This window comes from Ambystoma mexicanum, chromosome 4p, assembly GCF_040938575.1.
Source record: "Ambystoma mexicanum isolate Mex_15411 chromosome 4p, UKY_AmexF1_1, whole genome shotgun sequence".
NCBI classification, from domain to species: domain Eukaryota; kingdom Metazoa; phylum Chordata; class Amphibia; order Caudata; family Ambystomatidae; genus Ambystoma; species Ambystoma mexicanum.
Window position 1 is genome coordinate 1,289,300,840 of NC_090927.1, and position 27,065 is coordinate 1,289,327,904.

General features: G+C 47.2%; 1 protein-coding gene across 1 annotated transcript in view; it reads left to right on the top strand.

Moving 5' to 3' along the window:
* LYST (lysosomal trafficking regulator) overlaps positions 1-27,065 on the top strand; it is a 3,942,656-nt gene that overhangs the window by 2,122,485 nt on the left and 1,793,106 nt on the right. The window contains exons 31-32 of the mRNA XM_069606985.1: positions 9,460-9,663; positions 11,657-11,833. Coding sequence (XP_069463086.1) covers positions 9,460-9,663; positions 11,657-11,833 — 381 coding nt within the window. The remainder of the gene's footprint in view (positions 1-9,459; positions 9,664-11,656; positions 11,834-27,065) is intronic.

The following is a 27,065-nucleotide window of genomic DNA, read 5'->3' on the forward strand; positions in this document are numbered from 1 at the left end:
CCACCGTGATCCGTGATAGGTCCACGTATGATGTGAGTGTTTTATGAGCGGATCTCCCATTGGGTCCCCTCCGTTTTGGCGCGAAGGGAACCGTGGATAAGAGGGGGCTGGAAACACCACTACCATGTCGATCTCCCGAGTTCTCACAAACAAAGGAATACAGGAGCCAAGTATCCTGCAACCACGAGGCTGAACCGAGGAATCGCTGGTGACCCGCTGAAGGACTGCTCCTCTGCACTGCTGTTGCTTTGTGAAACCCTTTCTACCTCTGATCGAACCAGAAGGCCTGTACTGGTACTTCGACCCTTGGAATAGCGGGGACAGCTATTCTCGGCATCTTCACCATCTCCTGCACGTAAGCCTTCGGAAGTGTCTCTGGGCCATCCAGCAGACTGACCAGCCTACCCAGGAGTCTTGCTCTGTAACCGCCGCCAGGTTGTGTTGTATTTCGAGTCCTTGTCACTCTCACACGATTTGTACACTTGGCATTCCCAGGTCTGAAGTGAGTAGTGTACATTTGGCTGAGATACACACGGCCGCTCCGTTGCCCTGCTGTGGTAACAAACTGTGCGGGTTCACTTCGTTTGGGACATCTTTAACTCAACTCTGCTGCTGCAGAATCTACACGACGACGAGACGTCCCTGTTCCCCTGAACCTGCCAGCACTGAAACTGACGCGGAGAAGCCTGGGTCTGCTTGCATCGGGGACCGGTGAGTAGCATAGCTAGGAACTGGTCGCCATCCTGCAGGAGCCCATAGCTTTTCCCCGCTGTGTCAAACAGCACGCCTTTCCGTACTCGCGCTCTGCTTCTGCCCACAGTGGAGGCTGCGCTTGAGTCGCGGAACTCTGTTCTTCTTCATTTGTGCACCAAACTGAACTGCCTGATTCCCTCGAAGAGTCTCCCCTTTTTGCCCGTTGGCACCAGCGTGTGCAGGTACTTTTGAGCACAAGGCTCCACTCTTCGTAGGGCTTGGACTTCCTTTTAGTTAGGTGCCTCTGAAGGCAGACTGGGTCTAATCATTATTTCGCACTGCCTGTTTTCCTCCCCTTCTAGGTGGACTACACATTTCGTGCATCTAACGCTTTAAACTCGTTTGTATTTGTATATATATTGTATTGGTTTGGTATGTGTTGGTTTACTAGAGTTTTATCGTGATTTCTCGCTACGGTCATTGTTGCAAAGGCCTTGGAATAAATGTGTATATATTTTTAATATAACACCTGTTTGGAGTAATTTGTAAGTGTCCTTGCTTTGTTTGCTCATTGCGGGCTTTCAGTCACCCTCACCCCTCTTGAGACCTAGTCTTGACCGCCGCGATCGCTACCCTGATTGGTCTGGCTTGTCCAGAGGTTACCCTGTTCCAAGTAATTAGGTTGGCCTTCTGAACCTCTGCGCCTCCAGGACAGAGTTCAGAAATCCGTCTTAACACTTGCTAAGAATGGAATTAACCCAACTAGTGGCTTCTCCGGAGAAATTTAATTTAAAGGTAAAGTGCTAGCATAGGATGTTGTGGTCAACCAAATCGTACGCGTGCAAAAAGGGCAAGTAGGAGGAGGATGGCGAGTTCTCAGACAAAGCATATGCTGTCGGGCTGGATCTTGAGATCGAGGAGGGTGGCCTCTGAACTGTATCTGGGTCTGAAGCCAGATTGACGCAAGCCAGGAAGTTTATGGTCTACAGCTGGGTTTGGAGTTGGGTGTAGGTGGTGCGATCATGAATGTTAAGAAGGAATGGAACTGTAGTGATTGGGCGGTAGGTGGTTGGGACGGTGGGGCTCGAGGGAGGTTATTTTTTAGTAAGGGTGTGACCCAGGCTGCTTTGATAGCTTTTGGGAAAGAGCGCGAGGCAAAGAGGCATTGATGGATTTAGAGATAATAGGTGCAAGGCGGCCAGCACACATTTTGATGATGTGGTAGCAGCAAAGTTCTCATTTGCAGTTTGATGGGTTGAGGCATTGGAAGATGGTTTGGATGTTGGATGGTGTTATAGGGGTGAAGTGGAAAGGGGGCGAGGTGGAGCAGGTGGAATCTACTTGAAGTGGAGCTGCGTCCTTGGCAGAGAGCATAGATTTCTTGAGGATAGTTGTGTCTCTGAGATTGTTTTTTGTTGTTGTTGCCAATGCAGATTGGACGAGCGTGCACCAGGCTGTGTCTTGTGGGAAGATGGCGATGGGGGGGTGCTGGGTATTCAAGCAGGAGATACTTGTTTGAGTTGGCTTCCCTAATTCTGGTGTTCTAGATGTTGGATTTGGTTGGTATGATAGCCACTTTATAGGTCTTGGCCTTGAAGCTCAATGCCACTTTGTGTGCTGTACAGGGGTTCTTCCTCCAAATGTATGGCCCTTGTATGTCTGCGGATGGTGAATAGTTCTTCTGTGAACCTTTTATGATTGGTGGGCTTTTTTCTGCAGAGTAGTTTTTAGAGGTGCATGGTGGTTAATTGTGTGCAGGATAATGGTGTTATAGGCAGTGAGGATGGTATCTGGGTCATTACCTCCGGAAGTGTTGCAAGGGACACACAGATGATGGGTTCAAGCATCTTCTTGGTGAGTTTGCGGGTGTGCCTCGAGGTTATGGGGTGGAAGCGGTTGGTGGCTTTATGTGCTATCGTGGGTTCCAGTGTTGGAGAGAAAAGTATCAATTAGTGGTCTGTCCATGGTAAGGGGTCGATGGTGAAGACCGTGATGGGCATGTTAAGGTTCAATATCCAGTCAAGGGTTAGGCCTTTGGTGTGGGTGAGGGTAGTGATGACTTGGGTCAGGTTAATCTCTTCTAGTGTGGCACTGAGAGCAGTGACCTTGGTGGCGGTGGTGTCATTAAAACCAAGAATAAAATCACTGAGTAGTATGAGTTTGGTGTTAGGTTTGATAAGTGGTGTGAGTAGGAAGTTGATGGTGGTTTGGGAGTTAGGTTCTATTTTAGTGAGTCAGAGTTCGTAGCATTGCATAGTGGATGGGGAGAGGTTCTGAAGGGTAGAGAGGATTTGGAGATTATTGCCACTCCACCACCTAGTTTGGTGGGCCTGTCTGATCTGGGAATGGAGTATCCACGGAGTATATAGCAAGTGATGGCACTGGGCCAGCGCATTGTGCAACCAAGTTTCAGTAATGGCTAGTAAGTCGAGGTCTTTTTCCAGTATAAGATCATGTATATCCATGGCATGGGTGCACAGAGAGTGTGCGTTGATGAGGGCACAAGCAAGGTGTATGGGTTGCAGTATGGGCGGGGGAAGAGGGTGGGTATATGAAAGTGCCCCTAGATAGGTGGTGACAACATAGAATGGCGGAATTAGTGGTGTAGTGAGCAATGTTGTGCAGGTGCATAGTCATTTGCTTCTGTGAATGCCAATGCATGGTTGGTGGTCCAGGGCAGAGGTGAGTCCTCGAAGACATGGTAGTCTAGGTAAGACTGTTCAAGGTGTAGAGGTGGTGTTGGTATACATGTGTTTGATCCTATATGTAGTAGGAAGCTCTGAATTTCTGGGCAGTGATGGAGGAGTAGTTCGCCCTAGGTGCAAGAAGGGTCTGAGCCTGGCTGGGAGAGGGTGAGTGAGTACTAGGTGATGGAAAGGAAAGAATGCGGGTGCCTGTGCAGTCCCGGATGGAATGGGGGTTCAGGCAAGGCAACTGGAAGAGAATGGCAGGGTGGAGTAAGGTTGGCGTGGGTGTTTTGCAGGAAGTTGGTGGGTCTGGGCCGTCCAAACTGAGCTTCCGTGAGTGGCATGGTGCAGAATGTTTGCTGGCTGCTGGGGCATGGCGAGGTGAGAGTGGTGGCCGGTGTTTCAAACCTAGGTGGCACGGAGTGGCATGGGGATCCCAGTGGTCTGGACACTTGAGGTTTAAGATTAAAAGGGGGTAGAAAGGAAGTGGGCGGCAGCGTGGTAATGTAGCATGTGCAATGTCATCTTATAGATGGGCGCTGTTGGTCAGGAGGCGCATGAACTTTGGTATCTGGTTCGGAGGCATGGAATGATTGATCCTCAGTATGTATAGACAAGGCCTGCAACAGCTTAATCAAGGCCCCCTACCACAAAGAAGTACCCAGGTCTCATGCCTTCTGCAAATTGTCCTCTTTATCTTTGAAGTAGTGGCGTTTGACAACCACCGACCTGGGACCTGAGCCAGCTCATTGGTGTACCCCATCACAAATGATTGTCCTAGAGTCCTCTGCTCCTAGTAGCGTCTTGAACATGCCCCCCACTCGTCTCTTGAGGTCTCACCATCTACCTGGGGAAGGCCCCACATGTTATGTTATGCTTCTGCTCCCTTTTCTCTGTGTCATTGACTTTGCTTTGCTTCTGTCTCTCTCCCAGAGTTCCAACTCTTGAATCCATGTTTCCATCCTTGCTTCCAAGATTACCACAGAGAGCTGGTTATTTTCAATCTTCAACATACTCAACCCTATCCTTTATGGCTGCCATGGAGGACACAACGTCCTCCCTGAAGGTCTTTATTTCTGGGTGTCGACTGTAAGGCGTCCAGTCCTCCACATTGCTGTACACCATCCATTCCCATACCATCCGAGGGTCCCTCAGAGCCCAAGGGATCCAAAACGATATGTCCCAGTCTCCGAATTCCACCCCCTTTGGCCCTTCTCCATCTCGGGTGAGAGACACTGCCATCTACTCTACAGCAGAGACACCGGGACCGGTACTTGTAGCCAGGCGAACACACTCACAACACCAACGCGGTGTCTCTGACAGTCCACCACCAACCAAATTCCTTACAAGGGGAAAACCACCTTGGAACCGTGCTGTTCAAGGAGCCCCAGCCCCCACTTGAACAGTTACTGTCCAGCAGTGTGTCGCCGCAAGGCATTCCCTGCCCCTCTCACCTCACCAGGCTGCCCCTCTATTTTGTTCATAAGAGCCCAGCAACAGAGGCTTCTTCCTCCGGCTTCTGTGCTAATGCACCAATTCCCCTGTAGTGCCAGTAAACTTTGGGAGCCTCCAGGTTCTTCCAGGGGGATCTCACCTCCCCTCCGCATTCCCAGCTCCCATCTCACTGCATCCGAGCTGCTGAGATCTATCTCATGCACCTCCTTTGGCCATTCTACGCCTGCTGTTGCCTCAGGGCTCCCCTCTGCACAGGCACCCGGAAACTCCCTGACACACTGCAGCAGCCTTCCCCTGCATCGCCACGGCTTGTCAGCTACTCATGCTGGGCGTCCCCACTCGTCACTTCAGCTGTTAATGTCTCTTGGGGTGCCACATCCGGGTGCTACGATACCCGAAGGGTCCTCCGCCCTTGATTGTAGGGATATCCCTGCTTCCGTGGCCATGATGGAACTTCTTTATTCAGTTGTGGAGCAAGAGCGAGCCGTGTATGCGTTCATCTTCCTCCACGCCCCCTAGCACTCTCTTCTCTATTCTTTTTAATCTCTCTCCGCTGGAGTCTTCTGCACCTCCTTCAAATCAGCATCATCCTACACATTTCTGAAGAAACTCTGGTGATTGTGGTATGCAAAAATGCCATTTTGGCTATAGACTTTTAATTTTAGATGGCAAAATCCCACCTACCTCTGCCTAGCTCTAAAGGGAAACCCCTATCTCAAGTAAAGATAACTGGGTGTTTGTTGTCAGGATGACTGTCCAACCAAAATAACAGTCCTATGTCCCAAAATCCACTTCTGTCCATACCAATAGTCAAAAGAAATAACTAAGAAAGGTTGGGAGGATGGATCCCTCCTACTGAAATAATGCACCACAATAATGTGACAAATAACTAGAGAATAGTTCAAGTGAAGGGCCAGGAGAATGACTCCCTTCTCCTAGTTAGTCTCTAATACTCTAGTAGTAATTTAACATAAGCAATACTCTTTTGGTCTTGTACCTCCTTTCAGGCTTGACTCTGTATTCTGTTGCTTTAGTGTCTGATTTAACAGCCAGTAGAATGAGTCACTTCTACTGGTACAAGGTAGGCTTTCTTCAAGCTCAAACAATACTTTTCAAGAGCCTTTGTAGTTTCTTCCAAACTCCTATTAAGGTGAATTTACACTCATCCTTTTCCTGGTTTCTCTCTGAATGAGTAAACGTAGTTACTTCGTCATTTTGAGCTTGAATGTCTCTCAAACAAGTACTGATATTCAAGGGCCACTAGGACTAGAAAAGCCAGTCCTAGTGTAATCTTCTTCCTTCTGCCTCTTCTGGGTGGTTCTTAAACCAGGGAGACCAATTCCACTGCTTCTCATCTCATACTCTCTTATATTACCCTCACAGTTATGAAGGGAATCGCTCCCAATGTATTTGGTACTTGAGTTTCTGTTACCACAATCTCTCTTAGGAGGGGGATCACTCCTGCAGCTTCTCACACTGGCTTTACATTAACCACCCCCTCTGAAACAAGGGTATTCCTTCTTATTTGTATTCACACTTGAGGCACTTTGTTGATAGTCACAGAGACAAAGGTGATTACTCCAGAGGTTTCCCAGACTTATAGTAGTTCTGTATTTAGCACTTAGACAAGGGAGATTACTCCCAGAGGCTCTCCCCTTTTTGTAGCTTTAGGTTGACTACTGGGACGAGATCTCGGCTGGCCCCACTCCCTTACCGGGTCTCTTGTGTTCCCTGTTAGCTATGTTTGTAGTGGGACACGTCACTGGTTCTTCCAGGGACAGTGGATCACCCTGCCAGCCTCCATACTTGTTTTCCTCGCTCTCTTGTGTCCCATGCCGAATCTGCGGGTCCCTCTGCTGCTCAACTGTCTCAGCGCCATTCTTGGACCAGCTGGTCCACCACTCTGGGGTTGCACCACCATTGCCAAATTCAATCTTCCTGGTAATCCGTCACTCGGGCTGCAGTGGACTCCCTCGGTTTACCCCTGGCGTCCTCTTCGGTACAGATCTGCTTCCTCAGCGTTCCATCTTCTCTCCCATTTCGAATCTCACGGGCTCTCCAGGCCTATCACCTGGTGCTTCTCCTTTGAGGTAGTTCTTCGTCTCTGTTTATACAAATACACTGGGTCGTCCCCAGTGTAAGATCGCAGTCCTTCCCCTCTTTCATTTTGCCCATCGTCATTCTTCCTAGTGGCCACCTCATCTCGGTACTTAGTGGATGAACACTTGATATGCTTCCTTGAGTGCTCCTCCTCATCCCAATGGTTTCAGGAAAGAGTTGTAAATGCCCTGAACTTTTATTGATTTTACTGTGCTCACTTCTGAGCAAATATAGTTTGAAGAATTACAATACATAACAGTAGTGCTTTTATCTGGGCTGATAATATTTTGAGAAGGTCTTGAAGTCTCAGAGGGGAGAGGGTAAGGGGGTTTCGGAATGGAAAGGGGGAGTCCCTATCCCCAGAAGGGGAGTCTCTCCCTGGGAGGTCCTGCCACTTTTTCCCTCCCCTAGGGGGATAATGCATAGCCACCTACCCTCACAGGGAAGGGCTCCCCTATGGGAAGAAGTGACGAGATTTAGTGAATCATCACATGAGCCAAACGTCCTGGTGAACTGTCCTCCAGTTTCCCTCCTTTCCCATTATTGAAAGGTCCTTGAGTGGATAGTTTTCAAATGAATCACTGATGCACTTCAATCTGGCTACCGTAGCAAACACTCCCATCATGATGCAGTCATGCATATCTCCAATTTTCCCTCTGATGGTCACAACTCCACTCTCCATCATTTTGCACCTCCCTGCTGCTTTTAACACTGTTGACCACTGCCGCCTCCTCATCTCCCTTTGGGACCTTCGTTTTCACAAATCTGCTCTCATTAATTGCCTCCTACATGGATTCTAATTCTCCTGGAACTTGGAAACCCTCTTACCCACACCTCTCCCTGCCCACATCTCCCAAGGATCAGACCTCTGCTCTTCACTATAGCTCTGCCTTAGGAAAATATAACTTGTCCTTTGGCTTTCGTGAACACCACTATGATGACGACCCTCAAATCATGTTCTCTTTTCTGTCCTTCCCCCAATCATTTCAGAACAGATTCCCACCTTTCTTACTACAGTCTCACTGGATGATTCTCCGCTGCCTCATGCTGACCTCTTCAAAAATGGGAGTCCCCCCTACCCAGCAACACCATGCTGGTTGCTCTTCATGCACCAACTGCTCCTTTTTATCGTTTTTTCTCCTAATCGACAAAGCTAACGAGGGTCTTCTTCATAAGACCCTCTCTGACGTATCTCTATCTCCATACCACTGCTTCTCCTCTGCCCACAACTCACAGTCCCGTGCCCTTGTGCCTCCTCTCCCTTCCGCTCTTTCTGAAGCTCCGTTGGAATATGCGGTCTATCTCAGTCAATGCCAGCCTGACTGAGGATCTCTTCAAAGTTCGACCTAACTTCACTTACTTCTAAAGAGGAAGTTTACACTTCCCTTTTTGTAAGTCACCTGTTTCTCATGTTTGTATTTATGTTCCTGGTCTGTCGTACTTTGTTCATATCCTCATAAACTGTCTAGCCAGTTATTTTCGTCTTTGTGCTATTCCGCTAATATCCTGCCAGGGAATGCTCCACTCTCTGTATTTGTGTTCTAGTATGTTATTCCTGATAGAAATTAACATCAATGTTTTTCAAATAAATACAAATACTGCTTTCAAGGTGGAATTTTTTGTCAGTTTCTGGCATTTGAGGGACTTGGCTGGGTATTTGGTGGGCATGCCAGACCATATTATATCAATACCTGGCAAATGAGGGAAGGGGATAGACAGGGTACCTTAAAGGACAGACCTATGGGTAGAGAACCTGGTCATATAGTATCAACACCTTTGATTGAACTGGGGGAATGGGGCATATTATGACACTACCTAATAATATGATCATAGTCCAGGGAATGGGATGCAAATTTAATTAACTGGAGGTCATGTTTATGAACTATATTTTTGTCTTTTCATTTTGGTGTAGTAAATTGGAATAGGATTACTCTACATTGGCAGGTGAAGTCTGATGCACTCTTTCATATGATGCATCACCTATACTATCACCCACTCAAACAAGCAATGAAACATTAACATAACCCAAACCACACATCCATCAACTGTTCACCAGTACACTGCACAACACGTGCACTTGAAATGATCCGAAGTTTTGGTTTTGTTAGTGCTTCTTTACTTATGACATTCTACTTGGAAACCTCTGATACGGTGGTCAAAGTTGAGGAAAGTAAAACAGTGATTCTAATTTAGCAGCACAGTTACCTGAGCCTCTACTTTGAAGCCGCATCCAAAGCATATTCAGAGTTTCATTTATTTTCATATGCCGATGTGCATATTTGCAATATTTTTTAGCTACAGATCACAACATATACTTGAAGGCGTTGGTACTGTAATTAAATGTTCGATTTCAAATGTACATATGCTGAAGTTTCAGTTCCGATTTTACAGAAAATATGTATTTAAGCAAATGAGGAACTGAGGACATTTATCTGTGAATTGGTTTATTCCTAAATGTCAAAAACCTGTTAAGTTGCATATTAACTTTTTTTTAATTGTCTTTCATACTTTGGTTTTTGTTTAGGGAGAAGGCAGAAACACCCATAGAGAGCAATGGAAACTCCTTCTGTGGTCCTGCAAGGACGTATTTCGTGTGCAGCTTGGACGACTCCTTGTGCATATATTCTCTCCAAACAGACCATTGCAAGAAAGGAAGCAAGCTATTGAAATACTGAATGAACCCAACCATCAAGAAATTATACAAGATTGTTTTAGTCCAGCTTTGCAAGTAAGCAGTAAATAGTCAAAATAAATGCAATTTTAGCAGTTTATTCTCTCTGCATCCCCCTTCTTCCTTTGCTCTTTGTTCTCTGGTACCACATCGTCTCTTGACTCTCTATACCCTCTTGCACCTTTTTTCCTCTTGCATAAGCGTCTCTGACCTTGGTTAGCTCGTTTTTTAAATCTCGCAGCACCCTTTGCAAACCGGAACGACACTGGCATTTCACTCTCCTACCGACCTCTGCACTTGCATTATTTTTATTATCTTAATCTAATTTAGACTAAGCATTTTTGTTAACAATCTCTTATTTCTTCCCCTTCTGCTCTCACTTGCCACTTATTCACACTTCTTAACCATATGTTACAAATCGCAGGGGCAGCAAGAGGCCTTTAGGAAAGACTGGGGACAGGTACTATAGTATTTGCAGTGACTATATGGTACATTGGAGTTGCACAAAATAAGTATTATGGACTTGCTTTGAACAAATGGCCGTGAATATAGTGATGGGACGTCTGCAACAGGAAGGGGGAGGGGTGGAAAAAGGGGGTGTTGGGAATGGTTACATGTTATGTTGTGTAAGAAAACAAATAAAGAAATGTTTAAAAAAAATCAGAATGGAAGAGGCAAAAGCAACCATAATTGTCACCTTTGTCCCAGAGGATGTTCTCTCTCCTCAAGGAACAGTCAACATCCCGGCTACAGATGCTTCTTCTGGACCCTCTTCCAAAATGAGATCTGTGTTTTCCTCTCCGAGAGTTAACAAAGCAGAGACTCTCGGGTTGGAGTTGCGCAGTGAGTGTTAGAAGGGCTGGCCTCTGCAGAAGAGTGTAGGCCTTTATCTATGTAAAAGCCTACTTTCACTGTTGTGCCTTGTTTCAGTAATGGTGTGGGCTTCATTCTTGCTAACAATTCTGGACTTTTGAATGGAAGGGTTTTGCAAAGGCTTGTCTAGCTTTGCTAAAAGCCAAATGGGCAGTAGTTGGGGCCTTAAGAAAACCATTGGTAGGTTTTCAAATCGTTGAGGATCTGGTTTCCAGGCTTTTAAATGGGTCCAATTTAATCCACTAAAGAAGAACTAATTCCGGCCTTGGGATTTGCCTAGCATTCTAGAGTCTTTAGGGAGGGCGGGGAGCCTTAGGAACCTAAGGTGCACTGGTGGTGAGTCCTTTTCTGCGGGTGTTTGTTGATGGGCGAGGGGAGCTGGAGATGTATATTATGATTATGCATCGTAATCCAGCAGGATCTCCCTCACCACCTTATTCAGACCCGCCACCTGTCCGAAACTATACAAGGTTGATGTGCTACTGTATGCTGGACGTTATACGCGGATGGTGGAGGGGAGTGGACAGGGGCAGTCGAGGGTGGGTTTAATATCTTTGTGAAAGTTTCAAGTGTTGGGAACGTCTTCACTGTATGGTTAACGTGACAAGGGAAGTGAGTTGGATTAATGGATTTCAGTGCGTAAACATGGCGTTAGCAAGTAAGGCAGTGTGAAGGATGGACAAGATTAAAAAACACCTAGGTAGCCTGTGATTCCACTCTGTAAAATATCAATTCTGAATATTTTAAGAGCAGTGGCAGAACCCATCATTCTGATGTTGGTTTAATGGGTACTGTTTGGCAAAATTGCAACAATTTGTTTTTGCAGCACTACGAAGATGCCAAGCATGCATTAAATAAAATGTGTTTTGGTTGATTGGTGTCAGAGTCAGAAATGTCCAACTGTTGTATTGCAACAGATAGAGGGCTGAGGATATCGAATGAGGGGTTGGGCGGCATAGGCCCCAAAAATGTCAGGCTGTGCTTATAGCTCCACCTGCACAATGTGTGCGCGTCCAGGAAGTATGATGATAATAGCTCCCAAATGGTAAATGCCTAGCAAATGTAGATTCTGCACGTATAGAAAAGGCCACACTATTGTTTTTATCGTAGCCTTTAACACAAGATCTTATTTATTGCAGGTGCTCTAATTGAATTAACTGCTTTTTTTTTATGTTAGCATGGGCCCAAAATGGTACTTTACTTGTACGAGTTTATGCACGAGCACAAGGAAGAATTGATCGGTGATGAACAAGTATGTGCAGAACTGTTGATGAAAGAATTTAAACTGTCTGGCCATAAATATATTCCTTCCTGTGCACCGACAAAGCCAGACCTTCTTAATGCCATTAAAGAGGTAAGTTTTTGAGCTATAAACGTATTCAGTTAATCGATCAATGGTGGTCCATTGTATAAAAAATGAACCCCACAATGTTTAATGGAAGTAGCAGAAATAGAAGTATAACTCTGTTTGAATGCATAAGGTGCGACGCGTTCAAGGCACTTAAATGGATTCATGTGAATTTGTTAATGTGTGTTTTCTCTGCCTGTGTTCTTGGTCACTCATTTAAAGGGCTATAGGCATGCGACAAAAACAAACCTAGAAATTCTGCGAACAGATGTCTGGTAAAACTAAAAGAAATATGCCCAAGGAGAATTGTGAAGTATGACTTCTAACAATACTACCTATTGGTGCCCATGTGCTACTCTGCAGTGGTTGGTCGAACACCAAGTTCACTTCCCACCCTAAATAATATTCAACCAGGTCAATAAGATGACAGTTAATGTCAAAGGGCCTCATTCCGACCGGGCGCAAAGGGATACCGGGCACCGTTAAGGACATTGGTGCCGGTAATCCCTTTGCGCCCTATTTCGAGGTCCCTTAGCAGGTCCCGCTATGGGCGCCTGGTTTTACCTGGCGCCCTTAGCGGGAGCCGCTGTGGGACCGGGGAGCAAATAACGGTACCGCAAATTGCAGTACCGTTATTAGCTCCCTCCCCATTGGGCCCTATGGGGGCTCAAATGGGAATGGGAATTACCTTTTTCAATGGGGACTTACCGGTCCCTCCAGGGTCGGAATGGACCGGTAAGTCCCCATTGAAACAGCTCGGAGTCGGACCCGGTTTTGGAGGCAGCCATGCGCAAATAGCGCCTTGGCTACCTCCAAACTCGGAATGAGGCCCAATGGTTTATTGAAACATGTGCTGGAGCATTTCTGATTACTTGCTTGAGATTAACAGTAGTCTACAAGAGATGGTAGCTTGAGGTCAGAGTGAGAGCGGCCAGAGAAGATCAGTGGGATGAACTGGGGCAGTTGCGATCTCAGGACTTTTGTTCTGCTACGTCCAGTTGGGGGTTCTATGGCCCCACAAGACTAGATCACTTTTTGCCAGCTTCAGGTTTGGGGTATTACATATACCCACTTTTACACAATTGCGGGGACATGATGGGTCAACCATTTGCCCTCTACGCGGTCTGAGCGAGGAGACAGTAACTCATTTTATGTTTATTTGTGATAAATTGAGACCACTGAGAATCTGACATTTACAATCTGTGCTGAGGGGAGGAGGGGATCTGCTCAACCGCCAATGCTTTAGAATTTTTCAAAGAGAGTACAAGCCCAAATACTGTGTGCCATATTGCCCCTCTATCTCAATCAAGCTTGACTTTGCAGACAAACAATTAAATTGTCCAGCGATGAAACAAAAACTGACTAGAGGGAACCTGGCTATTGAATAATCTCCCCTATAGGCTGTGAGTATACTCTCCCCACGTGATTTTTTAAATAAGCTATGTTTTGAACTTGATGTAGCCTGAATTGTATCTATTTTATATTTCGGCTCATTTATATTTGTCTTAAATGTATAGATGCTATTTTATGACTTTCTTTCTGGATGTTGCAATAAGATGAATTATGATGTTGCCTTCTTCTTTCTGTATGATATCAACTTGTATTTGTTGTTTTTATGTACTTTTAGGGTGTTTTCCGCAGAATAAAAGTGTGTTGATTGATTGAATACAGGATACTTTGACCCATGCAGCAAACCTCAAATTAGCATCCCTTGTGCTTGGTGTGGCTATATATGAAATGGAATGTGTTGGTGATGGAAACAAATCAGGCGTTCACTTAAAACTCACTATTTTTTATTTTGACGGATCTGGGCTCCCTTCTTTGGTTATGCCTAAAGATAATTATGCTATCGCCTTTGGGTAAGGCTTAATGCCACCTGTTCAGACGAATGCAAGAGCTGGTCTCGTCAAGAACCATCTTTCGTCAGCACCTTCCTGCACTGCTGTTCTACTTGTACAGCAGTGCTGTATGTTGATGCCCTTTACACGTTCACTTTGGCAAAGGGAGAGAGGGGACTGGTGGGAGGTTGTGTGTTCTGTAGGCTTTCTTCACACTGACGTGAATGATTGTGTATTTAGTCAAGGGCTAAGCTTGGTAATTTGCTACATGAATCCAAATTGTTTGGGAAATAAGGCCAACCTGACCCCGATTTGGAATTTGCTAAGTAGGCTGAAATTTTTGGCACTCGTGAGTCTGCTCATGAAAGGAGCGTTCTGTATGCATGTGCTGGTTGTGTAGTGATTCCGAAATTGGAACAGCAGTGGTTCTGCCATATGACTGGGGTTCGATCTCCCAATGGGATATCTGCCCTTTGTGAAGTGTATACAGTTATCCCACAATGTCTCGCCAATAATTGGTTTCAGCGTCAGTCCTGAAACCAGAATGACAATTAAAAACACCTCTTGGTATTGCACAACTTTTGGTAGTAGCGGGAATACATGGAAATCACTTTAACAGGCATTGATGGATATGTGCTAGTCAAAGATATGTGTCCTTTACTTAAACCTCTTTACGGGTCCCCCGTCGGGAAAGGTTCCTCCGTTGGTGGTAACGGCAATCTCGTCCTTATCTCCGAGCATAAGGACTGTATAGCCAACAAAATGGCCGCCGAGTTGTCTTGCGGCACTGGTTGAGGAGAGTCCGACGGGCGGTCAGGAGCCCCGTCGGCACCCTCGACGTTCTCGTCGTCTCCTACGTCGGGGTCCCTCCCGACGGGCTGGTCTTCTTCCACGCCAACGCCGTGGCTTAAGACTTCGATCAGCTCCTCCTCAGAGGTTGAGGCCGAATCCACGACGACCTCCTGCCCCCCCTTTTTCTTCTCCGTCGGAGGTTTCACGCGGGTCCTGTCGATGGGCATGAAAGAGGACTCCCTCCGCGGTGGCAGGGAGACTCTGGGCCCCGAGGTCGCCACCACTGGTGTAGCCTCCACAGGCTGAGCCAGGGCCGCCGCGACTGTCTCGATAGAGGCCTTGGCCGGATGGATTAAGGCTTTCACCACCTTAGGTGCGCTCAACACCTTCTCCTTGGGGGGAGGGTCACCGCCTCGCTCCCCCTCCGATGGGGCCTTCGAGCTCGACCGATGTCTCTCCAGGAGCTTCGCCGGGTGCTCGGCCTTCCTCTTACCCGAGCCAGAGTGTTGGCTCGTGGTTGATGGCACCGGGGAGGATGCGCCCTGCCTGGCGCCCGTAGAGGCCGACCGTTCGGCGCTCCCGGTGCCAGCGGACTGGCGGTGCTTGGCCTTCTGTTGGACCCCCGTCGCCGGGGCGCCCTCAAAGGTCTTAGAAGACCGCTCGGACGACTTCTTCTTCTTCTTCTCGCCTGACGGGCTCTTCCCTTCCAGCCAGTTGGCGAGACGCGAATGGCGGTCCTCCATGGTCCGCTCCGACATATTGCCGCAAAACGCACAGCCCTTCTCCACGTGCGTCTTGTCCTCATGCAGGCAGTAGAGGCAGAGGGAGTGTTCGTCCTCCTTAAAGACATTCTGAAGCTGGCATCCAGGGCAGACCCTGAACAGCTTTACGGGCGTCGAGCTTCCCTTCTCCTGGGCCATGATCGAGATGGGCCTGAGAAACTTCGGGAGTCCTCCAAAAGCGTGGCTCGACGAAATCTTCACCCTTGAGGGGCGTAGAAGAATCCGATACGGGTCCCCGTTGATCGGATAAAGAAACGGTGGAGCTTGAGGCTCTTTTGACCGAAAAAGAGAACATTTTCCTAAGAAAAAGCGCGAAAAAAGCACTAAAGCTCGAGAGCAATAGCACGAGGATCCCAACACTTGAACGTGCGGTAAAAATCTGAAGATGGCTGCCAGAGGCGGGGCTTAGGGAGATGGCAGTCATTGGCTGTGGTCAGTATGACGCAGAGATCAGTGATTGGTTACTACTACGAAAGACAGATCAAAAACGAAACTGATACTGATTTTTCTTTACCGAGGATTCCCAGCCTGACGACGGGGAATATTCATGAGCATGTGAATCCATGCCAGACCCATGCTGGAGAACAACAGTTACAGGTAAGTAACTTGTTCCTAACCTGACATTCCATAAAGACCCCTCACCTTTGGTAATGGGTCAGCTGACAAACCGAAACCTAAAAACATTCTAGAACCACCCCAAGGTCTTCAGTGCACACACCCTGCCTCCCGTTAAATTAAATTTATCCTTTCATTAATCCATAGTCTCTTTACAATGTCAATTTCTGGTAATTGCTTCATATGACAACTTCCAGTCCAGTGGTACTCACAGAGGGGCATATGCATTCCTTGATGACTTCTGCTTGTTTATGAGCAACTTTATTGGCCTTAACAATTTCAACCAGTCCGTGCAATCATGTGGGGGCCAGCGACCTTGGCATAAAGTAATGCCGAATATGACTTTTCAGTCCATCACCGTGCACAAGCTCAAAAAGATTTGTGGAGAGAAAAAGCAGTGGCAAAACCAACAAAATTTGTGGAATACTTGAAGAGTCTTCTAGAAGAGAAACCTAAGGTACTTCGGGTTGTGATGTAACGGGGCGGGAGGAGATGCACAACTTGTATTGCCTTTGTGATTATTGTCCCTTACAGCTCACTTTCTTTAATGTAATTGTCATGCTTTTCTGACACTACCATTAGCAACATTTGTGTAATATTAGCTTTAAAGTATTTTCAGTACCATGTTAATTTCCCTCAGTGGGAAGTAAATTAGAATCTTATTGGAGACACAGAGGCTAACATTATGTATGTTCAAAGCATCACTATAATTAATTTGCGACACATTCCCCATAAAGGTAAAATAAAACATTAGACAGTATTTCATTATGGTTTGCGTCATCTTACTTATAACGTTGCAAATGTGGCACTACAATACACAAAACACAATGAAAGAAATGTTCCCCAGTTAAATCTGGATCTGACTCTGCAGAGAGTGAATGAGTTGGTTAATCATAACAGCTAAGAGTTGCAGCTGTTTATCTTTGATCATGTATGGGCAGGTTAGCCACTCTTTGTTTTGTTGCATTCTGTTACTTGTATTTTGATTTTTTTACTAGAATTCAAGTTTACATACAATATTTAAGCAGGAGTGTTTAGGGTGAATGATTCTATCAAACGGTGTGCTTTTTTGTACAGCATAGGTGGCCCCTTGGTTGCTGCACAAGTGTGGAGAATAGTTTAGTGATGAATACCAAAATGTCACTTCTACATTTGAATGTTCAACGTGCAGCCACCACAATTAAAAAACAGCCTTTTAAACCCTGTTAGGAAGCCAGACAAAACAGGTTTCTGGTTGGTATCTGGCTTCAACCAGTTTCACAAAACTGTCAGAAATCAAAATAATAGTCAATTAGTGGAAAGGAAAGGTGAACTCGCCATTAAACTGCTGTCTTTAAATCACTTGTGCAAGAGTTCCTCCTCCAGTTCATCATCATCCGCTGGCCAAGAAGACCGACCCAGAGAGACATGCTTACTCTATTTAACCCAAAATTCAATCTGTACACTTACCCCACATGGGTGAATATCCCATAGTGCACCTGGTTTAGAGGGAAAGACGTAATATTGCAGAAGATGTAGTGAACTTTGCCTCCACACCAGCATTACCCAGAAGACTACCCACTAAGGTCTCCCGTTGGTTGTTGACTGGGGAGGCCTTATTAGTTGAGATGGAAAAGCCTTAAGAGAGCCATTTTATTCATATTTTGCAGAGGAAAGTGGTCAGCCTTTGAGGATGGGAATGGGTCTGCGTTGTCCTGATTCCTTGTGACTTTGTAAATTTGTCACATGGACTCTTCCCTGGACATATACACACTTAAATCACAATGGAAACTAGTATACACAACATGTGACCCATTTTTGTTACTCCAGGGACCATTTCAACATCCTTTTCTTTTCTCAGGTACACTTGCTCTAGGATTGTCTTCAGCAAGACCTAAAAGGCCTTAATTTGGTTGTTGGGTCTGCTAACCCAGAAGGCAGGGTTACTCAAATGTTTTCTTCACTCCTCTCACTTTGCAAGCCACTTGGTATCCTTGGAGTCTATGCACTTGGCAATAGGTATGTCAACCCCAGGGTTACCAATTGCATAAGGTCTCTCCAGGTAGGATCAGTGTTGGCATGGACTGTCGAGGGGACACTCATCTTGTGGCCACTGCAATGTTTGTAATTTAACCACACGAACACATACACTTGAACTGGGTTTGACTACCCCGTGGAGACAGAACTCACTTACTAATTGTAATACCTCCAGTGTCATTTACCTAATCAAGTGTCCCTGTAGTTTCATATAAGTGGGGATGATATGTAGACCTATCGAGAAGCACATACAGGAGCATATGTCCTGCATTAGGACTAAACGTGAGAATGCACCACTTGTAGCACACTTTCTACAAAAAGAACACAATGCACAAGAGCTTCAATGGAACATCATAGAAAAAGTCAAATGTCCCAGGAGAGGGTGTGACATAGCAAGTATGCTACTGAAAAGGGAACAAAATTGGATATTCCGTCTCAGGACAGACAGGAGGGGCCTTAATGAGTCTATCCCTGGCAGACCCTTGCTGTGCTGGACTGAGTCCCCCCCCTGTTATGCACATCCACCAGGGGACCACTCCGGTGGTGATAGTGCGCCGTACAAATATCCTTTAACATTAACAATCCATGATTGCATAGCTCTGCCTGTATGATCCAACTTTCTCCGTTTTCTCTTGTCTGATTTTGAATGTCATTGAGGAGTTGCATTCTTTCATACTTATTGTGTGATTTAAATGATGAATAGAGTTTACCTACTTGTCCTTGTAGGGCGGCGTAATCATCTAGCCCTGCTTAAAACAAAATAAAAAAACAGGGCAACCACTGGAAGGCCTGAGGTCCTGTTCACTGCTCAACAACGCCAATATGAGGTCCTATTTCCTTCTCCACCAAGTAGTGAGTGAGTGCTATAAATGTATTCCTTTATCTACATTGGACCAGCAATTGGGGCATGCCACAATACATCTAATATACTTCATTTAATTTATATTAATGTTTTGAGTGCATCCGGGATGGGTAATGGAGCCAATACCTACAGCAGACTTACTGTGTCTAACACGTTTCTATATCTGCAAGATCTCATATACCATCGATAATGATATTTGAGCGGGGGGCTTTGGACAGGAGTTGCCTGACTAGCCTGACCCTCATTTTACAAGCTTTAAATGAATGGCACAATGACTGACACTTTTTCCGGACCTGCCGTAATGTACACACATCACATGACGGGCTCACGTGATCGTGAATGTTCCGTATACATCATAGTTGTGATTCAGACCTTTAGTAATCTGGCCCGCTCGTGTCTGGATGCCGAGCGGTTTTGACTCTGGATGTTATATTCACTAGAAGTAAGTCTATATCTCCATCCGGACATATTTGGGCACATGCTTTTTGGCTCGTTCCTGACCCTGTATTGCTTGCACGCTACAACCTAAAGAGCGTCCCTGTACCAACAACGGGCTTTGCTCTGATCGACGTGGCACTGATCTGCATGATGTAGAACACATAACGAACATGTTGGTCTTGGAACTTGGACAAAAGCTTCTGTCTTTCACCCTCTTCATGCATGGGAGCTATTTCACCATTATTTGTCATTAAGCTATTTTGCCTGGTGTTTCACTTACCATCATCCTATGGGTTGGCAATGGTGTTTGCATTCTAGGCACATAGATATAATCTTAATAGCATGGTACTTCCTGTGAGTCGATCAAACATCATATATATATATATATTTCTGAGGCTTGTGGAATCTGCTTAGATCACATGCTGTGCATAGGCCGACAGCTAGTGGAAGCTAGGGAGTATTACAGAAACTCGAAAAGGGGCGTCTAACTAGGGCGTGCCAGTAATACTATCCCTAGTGTGACGTCCACTGTACCCATGATCCCTCGCGCGTGTAGGACCCTCAGATTGTTTTTTCCGCCATACTTGTCGGAAGCATAGTTTTGGAGTTCCCTGGCTTTTAGCCCTTTATCATAGAATTATCAGAAAATCCCTGTTCTCAAACCCCACGTCAGAGATTGCCGAAGATCAACGTCAGTACTTGAAGGCCTCTGGCCTCGGCCCTGCAAGTAGGGAGAGTGGGGGTGGACATACACACACACACACTCGTTTCCTGCATATACTCGCCCGCTGCCAGATATTGACATATGGAGAGTACTCCATTTAAATTCTGCCCGAAGTGAAACCGTAAGTTCCCCTGGGTAGATAAAAATAACACCTGTAACCTGTGTCTTTCAAGGGGCCACCCCGAGGCAAATTGTAGAGCTTGTAAGCTCTTCAAAGCCAAGACACTTAAGGACTGCTTCACCAAGCGTTGGGCCCATTACGCCAGGCAACTCGAGGCCATGGATGCAGTGGGTGCCTTCAGCGATGGCACAATGCCGCCTTTTCGGTCGACGAGGGCACCGGGGTGTCGTCCGGCACCCAAGCGCAAGCCCCCGACATCGGAGGACTGACCGGCGGGTCAGTTATGGGGACAACACGCGGCGGCAAGAGCGCTACCCACACCTCTTCCACTTAACACACTAACTCCTCCCGAGATTCGACACGCGTGTCGAGTGATCAGAATAAGAAGGCACAGAGAGAGCGGTCCGCCGAATCGGTGTCCTCTGGGCGTTCCAGGTCACGGTCGCCCCATGACACACAGCAACCATCCACGATTGCGGAGAGTGCCACACTACCTAAAGTCACGGAGGTATGGTCGTCAGAAGACAAATCCGACCTCTACCCCCAGGCAGCACTTTCGACGACTACTCCGGTAGTTCGTTCGACGTCTGCTTCCGAGATTCCATGCCCCGCTGCCAAGACTCCCGAATCTTGTGATCCCTCCTCCGATTCTCTGTCGAAAGAGTCAGGAAAATCCAAAGGGTCAGGAAAACATTCCTCTTCACATGGGAAAGGGGAAAAACAACATAAGAAAGCCTCTGAATACCAGGTTTAGAAGGAGAAACACCCCAAATCTTCAGAAAAGTCCAAGGCCCCTGACCCTGTCACTAGGCCAAAAATTGTCCCTCCCACTCCCCAGGATATGGGAATAGAGGAGGAACCACAGCAGGAAAGGGTAATTCCCAGTTCCAAGGAATGGAACTCGGAAGAGATTGACAGAGTAATGAGGAGAATGTCTTTTTTTGTAGATTTTTATGAGAAAAAAAAACCTAATTACTTCCAGAGCTATCACAATACCCCTGCTACCTCTGCCCCTTCGGGGTCCAAAGACCCTCAACCTCCTACTAAGAGACTCTGTACTGAGACTCCAGTTCAGGGGCTGATTTCAGACCCTTTCAGTGTTGAACCTTACCAGCAGTATGGTGAGGATTCGTAAGTACAAATACTAGACGACCAGATCGGGGTCGATTATTATGGAGATAATGAGGACCAGGAAGAAGAAGAAGAAGAGGAAGACGAGGCGGAGGCCTATAGTCTCGACTCCCCTATTCCCAAGGACCCCCCGGTGAACGGCTCACCTGTTGAAAATCAGCCTTTGGTTAACAAAGTTTTAGCCAAGGCGGCAGCCCATTTCCAAATTGACACTCGGGGGGGCCCAAGAAGAGAGATTTTGCAGAGCAAATTCTAGGGGATAAAGATCCATTGCCCAGGCTATTCACATTCTAAAGTCTATTCAACGCAGAATCGATCCTTCTCTGCTCACCCCAAATCTTACCCGGGAGGTTAACCCACAAATAGAAAAGTTATTCAGGGACGCTCCCTCCGACCCACTTTACATAAGGGGTCAGCTAAAACCCGACTCATTAGTGGTTACAACCACCAGGAAAGGGTGGGAACACCACTAGCATCTTTGGAAGCTCCCCCGGACAAGGAGAGCAAGAGAATATATGGGCTAGGAAGGAAGGTGGCATCCACGTTGGAATACCAAGCATGTATTGCCAATACCACCACTCTGCTGGCAAGCTACAACTGCCACCAATGGTAACAGGTAGCTGCCCTCATTGCCTCCGCACCAGAACCTCTAAAGAGCCAGTTGGCCCAGATTGCGTGGGAAGGAAGATCAGTGTCCGGATGCATTCTCAAGGCTAACTTTGATGCAGCAGACAATGCAGGGAGGCTGATAGCAGAAAGCACAATAATCAAAAGACACACTTGGCTGAGGCAGTCGGGGTTTAAAACCGAGACCCAAGCCACCCTCATTGACATGCCGGTGGAACCAAATGTCCTGTTTGGAAAAGCAGTGGAAGAAGCGCTAAAAACGGCTAAGGACGAATATGACACCTTAAAGTCCCTTGGCCAACTAACAAACCCACAAACCAGCGGGGAAATAATAATGTTTGCCGCTTTCACAGCCAAAACTCTCAGAGAGGGTCCAATTACTATCAGAACCAAGGAACCTCGTGGGGCGGCAACCAACAAGCTACCCAGGGTTTCACCAGAGGTCAAAAGAGGGGCCGTGGTAGGGGGAGAGGCAGCCCAGGTAGAGGGGCTACGCCTCCCAACAAACAGTGACGTTCCGCTCCGGGTCCCTTCCCATGCATCCCCAGTAGGGGGGCGCATTTCCATCTTCACCCACGCATGGGAAGGGATCACTTCGGACAGATGGGTGCTGTCCACAGTGTCTGTGGGATACTGTATCGAACTATTGGAACGCCCCCGCGACCATCCTCCAAGACAGAAGATACACTCCTTGGAGCACCAAAGAATCCTCCTCGAGGAGGTAGTCATTCTTCTTGCAAAGGACGTAATAGAACTCGTCCCGGTCAAACAGGTAAACAAGGGTATTTATTCAACTTATTTCCTTGTGCCAAAAAAAAATCTAACAATGCGCCCAGTATTAGACTTACACCCTGCAAACAAGTATGTCAAGCCACAAAAATTTCGCATGACTACACTCCAGGAAGTAATCCCCCTACTAAAACGAGGAGATTACATGGCAACATTGGATATGAAAGATGCTTATTTTCATATTTCCATGCTCCCAGCGCACAGAAGATTCTTGCGTTTCAAGGTAGACAGCCAGCACTACCAGTTCAAGGTGCTGCCCTTCGGTATAGCCTCGGCTCCAAGGGTATTCACCAAGGTTATGGTGGTGGTGGCGCTGCACCTATGCAGGGAGGCAATCCCAGTGTACCCTTACCTGGACGACTGGCTCATCACAGGGGAAAGCCCCGTAATTTGCAGATCCAACATTCAAAGAACAATCAACCTCCTCTTCTAATTGGGCTTCTCTATTAACGAGAAAAAATCAAGCCTGGTGCCAAGCACCTCCAAACAGTTCCTAGGAGCTGTCCTGAACACCAAAGAGGGGTTGGCCTTTCCATCAGAGGAAAGAATTCGGAATCTGTTACTGCAAATTCCTCAATATCAGTCCGGTCGCCAGATAAGGGTGTGCAAAGCGAAGTGTTTGCTAGGCATGATGGCATCATGCATTTACCTGGTTCACCACGCACGCCTGCGCATGCGACCCATGCAGGAATGGTTGGCGAAACAGTGGTCTCAGGCAAGTGGTCAGTGGGACGATCTAGTGGTCGTTTCGCCAACACTAGTACAGAGTCTTCGCTGGTGGACAAGAGAGAATCTTTCAAAGGGGAAACCCTTTTACAATCCAGAAATACAGGCCGTAGTCACAACAGACGCGTCCCTGTCAGGGTGGGGAGCACACCTCCTTCACCACACAGCTCAGGGTCTCTGGTCTCACACAGTGGTTCAGAATCACATCAACCTGCTAGAACTTCTGGCAGTCTTCAGAGCGCTATGGGCGTTCGAACCCCACCTATCCAACCTGTCAGTGCAGATCCTAACAGACAGCACGATGGCAATGTTTTACATAAACAAATAAGGGGGCACTCGTTCACCAAATCTGTCCAGACTTTCCCAGAAAATTTGGATATGGGCACTCAGACGGAACATTTACCTGTCATCTCGACATGTTCCAGGGGATCTCAATTCACTAGCGGATGCTTTGCGCAGAGATCCCCGCCCAGAAGAACATGAATGGCGTCTACACAAAGAAGTCGTAGAAGATCTCTTCTCTCAGTGGGGTTTCCCCACTATAGACCTATTTGCCACAAGCGAAAACAGACAATGCCCAGAATTTGCATCCAGGTTCCCCCAGCCAGGCTCCAAGGGGAACGGTCTATGGATGATTTGGTCAGGGATGTTTGCCTACACTTTTCCACCAACCCCTCTGATGAGGAAGGTGGTCAACAAGATACACAGGGAATCGATGATGCTCCTCCTAGTTGCTCCTATGTGGGCGAGACAACCATGGTTCCCACACTTGCGCAGACTGGCGGTGTGCGACCCCGTCAGATTCCCGTGCTGGTACAACCTACCCTCCGCACGAAGGACAAACAATGCATCCTCAACGAAACTCGTTGAACTTGGCAACATGGCTCCTGAGTTCGGCCATCTCAATTTACCCCAGAGATGTATGGATATCTTAAAAGAATCAAGAAAACCTAACACTAGGCACTGTTATTTTGATAAATGGAAAAGATTCGTTATTTGATGCCAGAATAAACAAATCAACCCAATTGATTGCACTCCTTCCAATATTGTCACCTACATGCTCCACCTTCTGGACACAGGATTGGTATTTAATTCACTCAAGGTACACCTGGCGGCGCTGTCAGCCTACACCACCTCCCATAACAGGGTATCATTGTGAAAAGTACCAGTGGTTAATGCCTTTATGGAAGGGGTAAAGAGACTCCACCCTCCAATTTCGAACCCACCTCCAGGGTGGGACCTTAATGTGGTGCTTGCAAAACTCATGGGACCTCTATTCGAACCCATGCATAAAGCTAGTCTCGCATTATCCTACCTGCTGCGCCCTTCTACCTATGGGTCTGGAGCGCATTAGAAATAAAACAAACAAACAAACAAACACCTGACTTATAAAACAGCCTTCTTAGTAGCCATTACATCCATAAGAAGGGTCAGTGAAATTCAGGCTCTCTCAGTGCAGGATTAATTCTTTTCTGTTCATAAGGATAAACTGGTTTTACGCACTCATCCTAGGTTTTCACCTAAATTAATTTCTAAATTCCATGTTAACCAGTCCATTGAGCTACCGGCTTTCTTCCAAGAACCCAAAAGCTCTGCTGAGGTGAAACTTCACACTCTAGATGCAAGGAGGGCGGTCCTCTACTACTTAGACAAGACCAGACCGCTAAGAAAGACAGATCAACTGTTCGTCTTCGTAGCTCTAGGCAGAGAAGGAGATTGCGTCTCTAAAGGTGCCATCTCTAAATGGATAGTCAAATGTATCCAACTATGTTACTCCCCTTCAGAAAAGACACTGCCTTTTACGCCAAGGTGCTGGGCCCACTCTGGCTTTCATTGCAAATGTACCCCTTGACACCATTTGCAAAGCAGCTACATGGAGCTCTATTCACACTTTTACTCAGCACTGCTGCATTGACACTCATTCCAAGACAGATATTCAAGTGGGACAAGCGGTTCTAAGACATTTGTTCGCTCATGACCCTTCTCACATCCAACCTCCTTCTTCTAACACTGCTCGGCAATCTATGCACAGCATGTGATCTAAGCAGATTCCACAAGCCTCAGAAGGGATACATTACTCACCGTAATCGTATTTCTGATGCTTGTATCTGCTTATATTCACGTGCGCCCGCCCTTCCTCCCCTCTTAAAGAAGACGCATGGATGCTTGTAGTCTTCTCTATCCTATCTGCTTGGATGCTCTGTACTCACGCTACTCCTCATGCTACCTCATGTCAGAAAAAATACAATCTGAGGGTCGTACACGTGTGAGGGATCATGGGTACAGTGGACATCACACTAGGGATAGTATTACTGGCACGCCCTAGTTCGACGGCCCTTTTCGAGTTTCAAAAAACAAACTGTAATACTCTGCAGCTTCCACTAGATGTCGGCCTAAAACAGATACAAGCATCAGAAATACTATTACGGTGAGTAATGTATCATATATATATATATATATTTCTGAGGCTTGTGGAATCTGCTTAGATCACATGCTGTGCATAGGCCGACATCTAGTGGAAGCTGCAGAGTATTACAGTTTGTTTTTCGAAACTCGAAAATGGGCGTCGACACAGGGCGTGCCAGTAATACTATCCCTAGTGTGACGTCCACTGTACCCAAGATCCCTCACGCGTCTAGGATCCTCAGATTGTTTTTTTCCGCCATACTGGTCAGAAGCATTTTGCGGAGTCCCCTGGCCTTAGTCATATTCTTGCTAAAATTTAAAATAATAATCTATTGACATCCTTCCCCACCCCAACGTCGAACTTCGACACTCGACGCCGGCTGGAGAAGAAATCGACCGTCGCCTGCTGCACGACGGATTTGGGCCTCGTAAGGCCGCTGGCCTCGGCCCGGGCCTGGAAGGCCGCTGGCCGCGGCCCTGCAAGTAGGGAGAGTGGGGGGGTGGTACATACTCTACACTCTTGGTATATAGGTACACCTTATACATTTCCTACACTTAACAGCCCGCTGCCTCAAGGTGAGTATGGAGGGTACCCCTTTTCAATTCTGCCCCAAGTGCAATCGCAAATACCCTTGGGTCGACGGGCACGCCACGTGCAATCTCTGCTTGCCGAGGGACCACCCCGAAGCGAACTGCAGAGCGTGTAGTAGGTTTAAACCTAAAACACTTCAGGACTGTTCGACGAAGCGTTGGGCCCACCACGCCAGGCAGGCGGCCATGGCAGCGGAGGGCGCCTTCAGCGATGGCAGCGACGCCATACTTTCGCACGGTGAGGGCATTACGGCGTCGAAAGACAGCCGAGCGCAGGTCCCCGACCTCGGAAGGTCGTCCGGCAGGGCGGCTATGGGGAAGACCCCTGGCGACACAAGCGCTTCACATACTACACACACTAAACGCACTAAGTCCAACCGGGACTCGACGACGTCGAGTTCTCGGAAAGAGGCACAGACAGAACGGTCCGATTCGGTGTCCTCTGGGCGCTCTCGATCAAGATCGCCGCATGACTCCAGGCAATCATCCACTCTTGCCAAGAGTGCCTCGCTCCCTAGGCTAACAGAAGTTCGATCGTCGGAAGACGAAGACGACTTCCACCCCCAGGCCACGCTACAGGAGTCGGAGCCCGCAATTAAACCCAGCGAGGCCCCACGATCGAAGGACAGGGACACCTCTCCCGATCCTCGACGCCAGGCGTCGAAAAACTCCGGAGCCACTAAGGGACAGGGAAAACATTTTTCTACGCACGGGGAGGGGGGAAAACAGCAGAAGAAACTACCTGTACTTTCTTCCACACCTGCGAAACACTCCACCCCC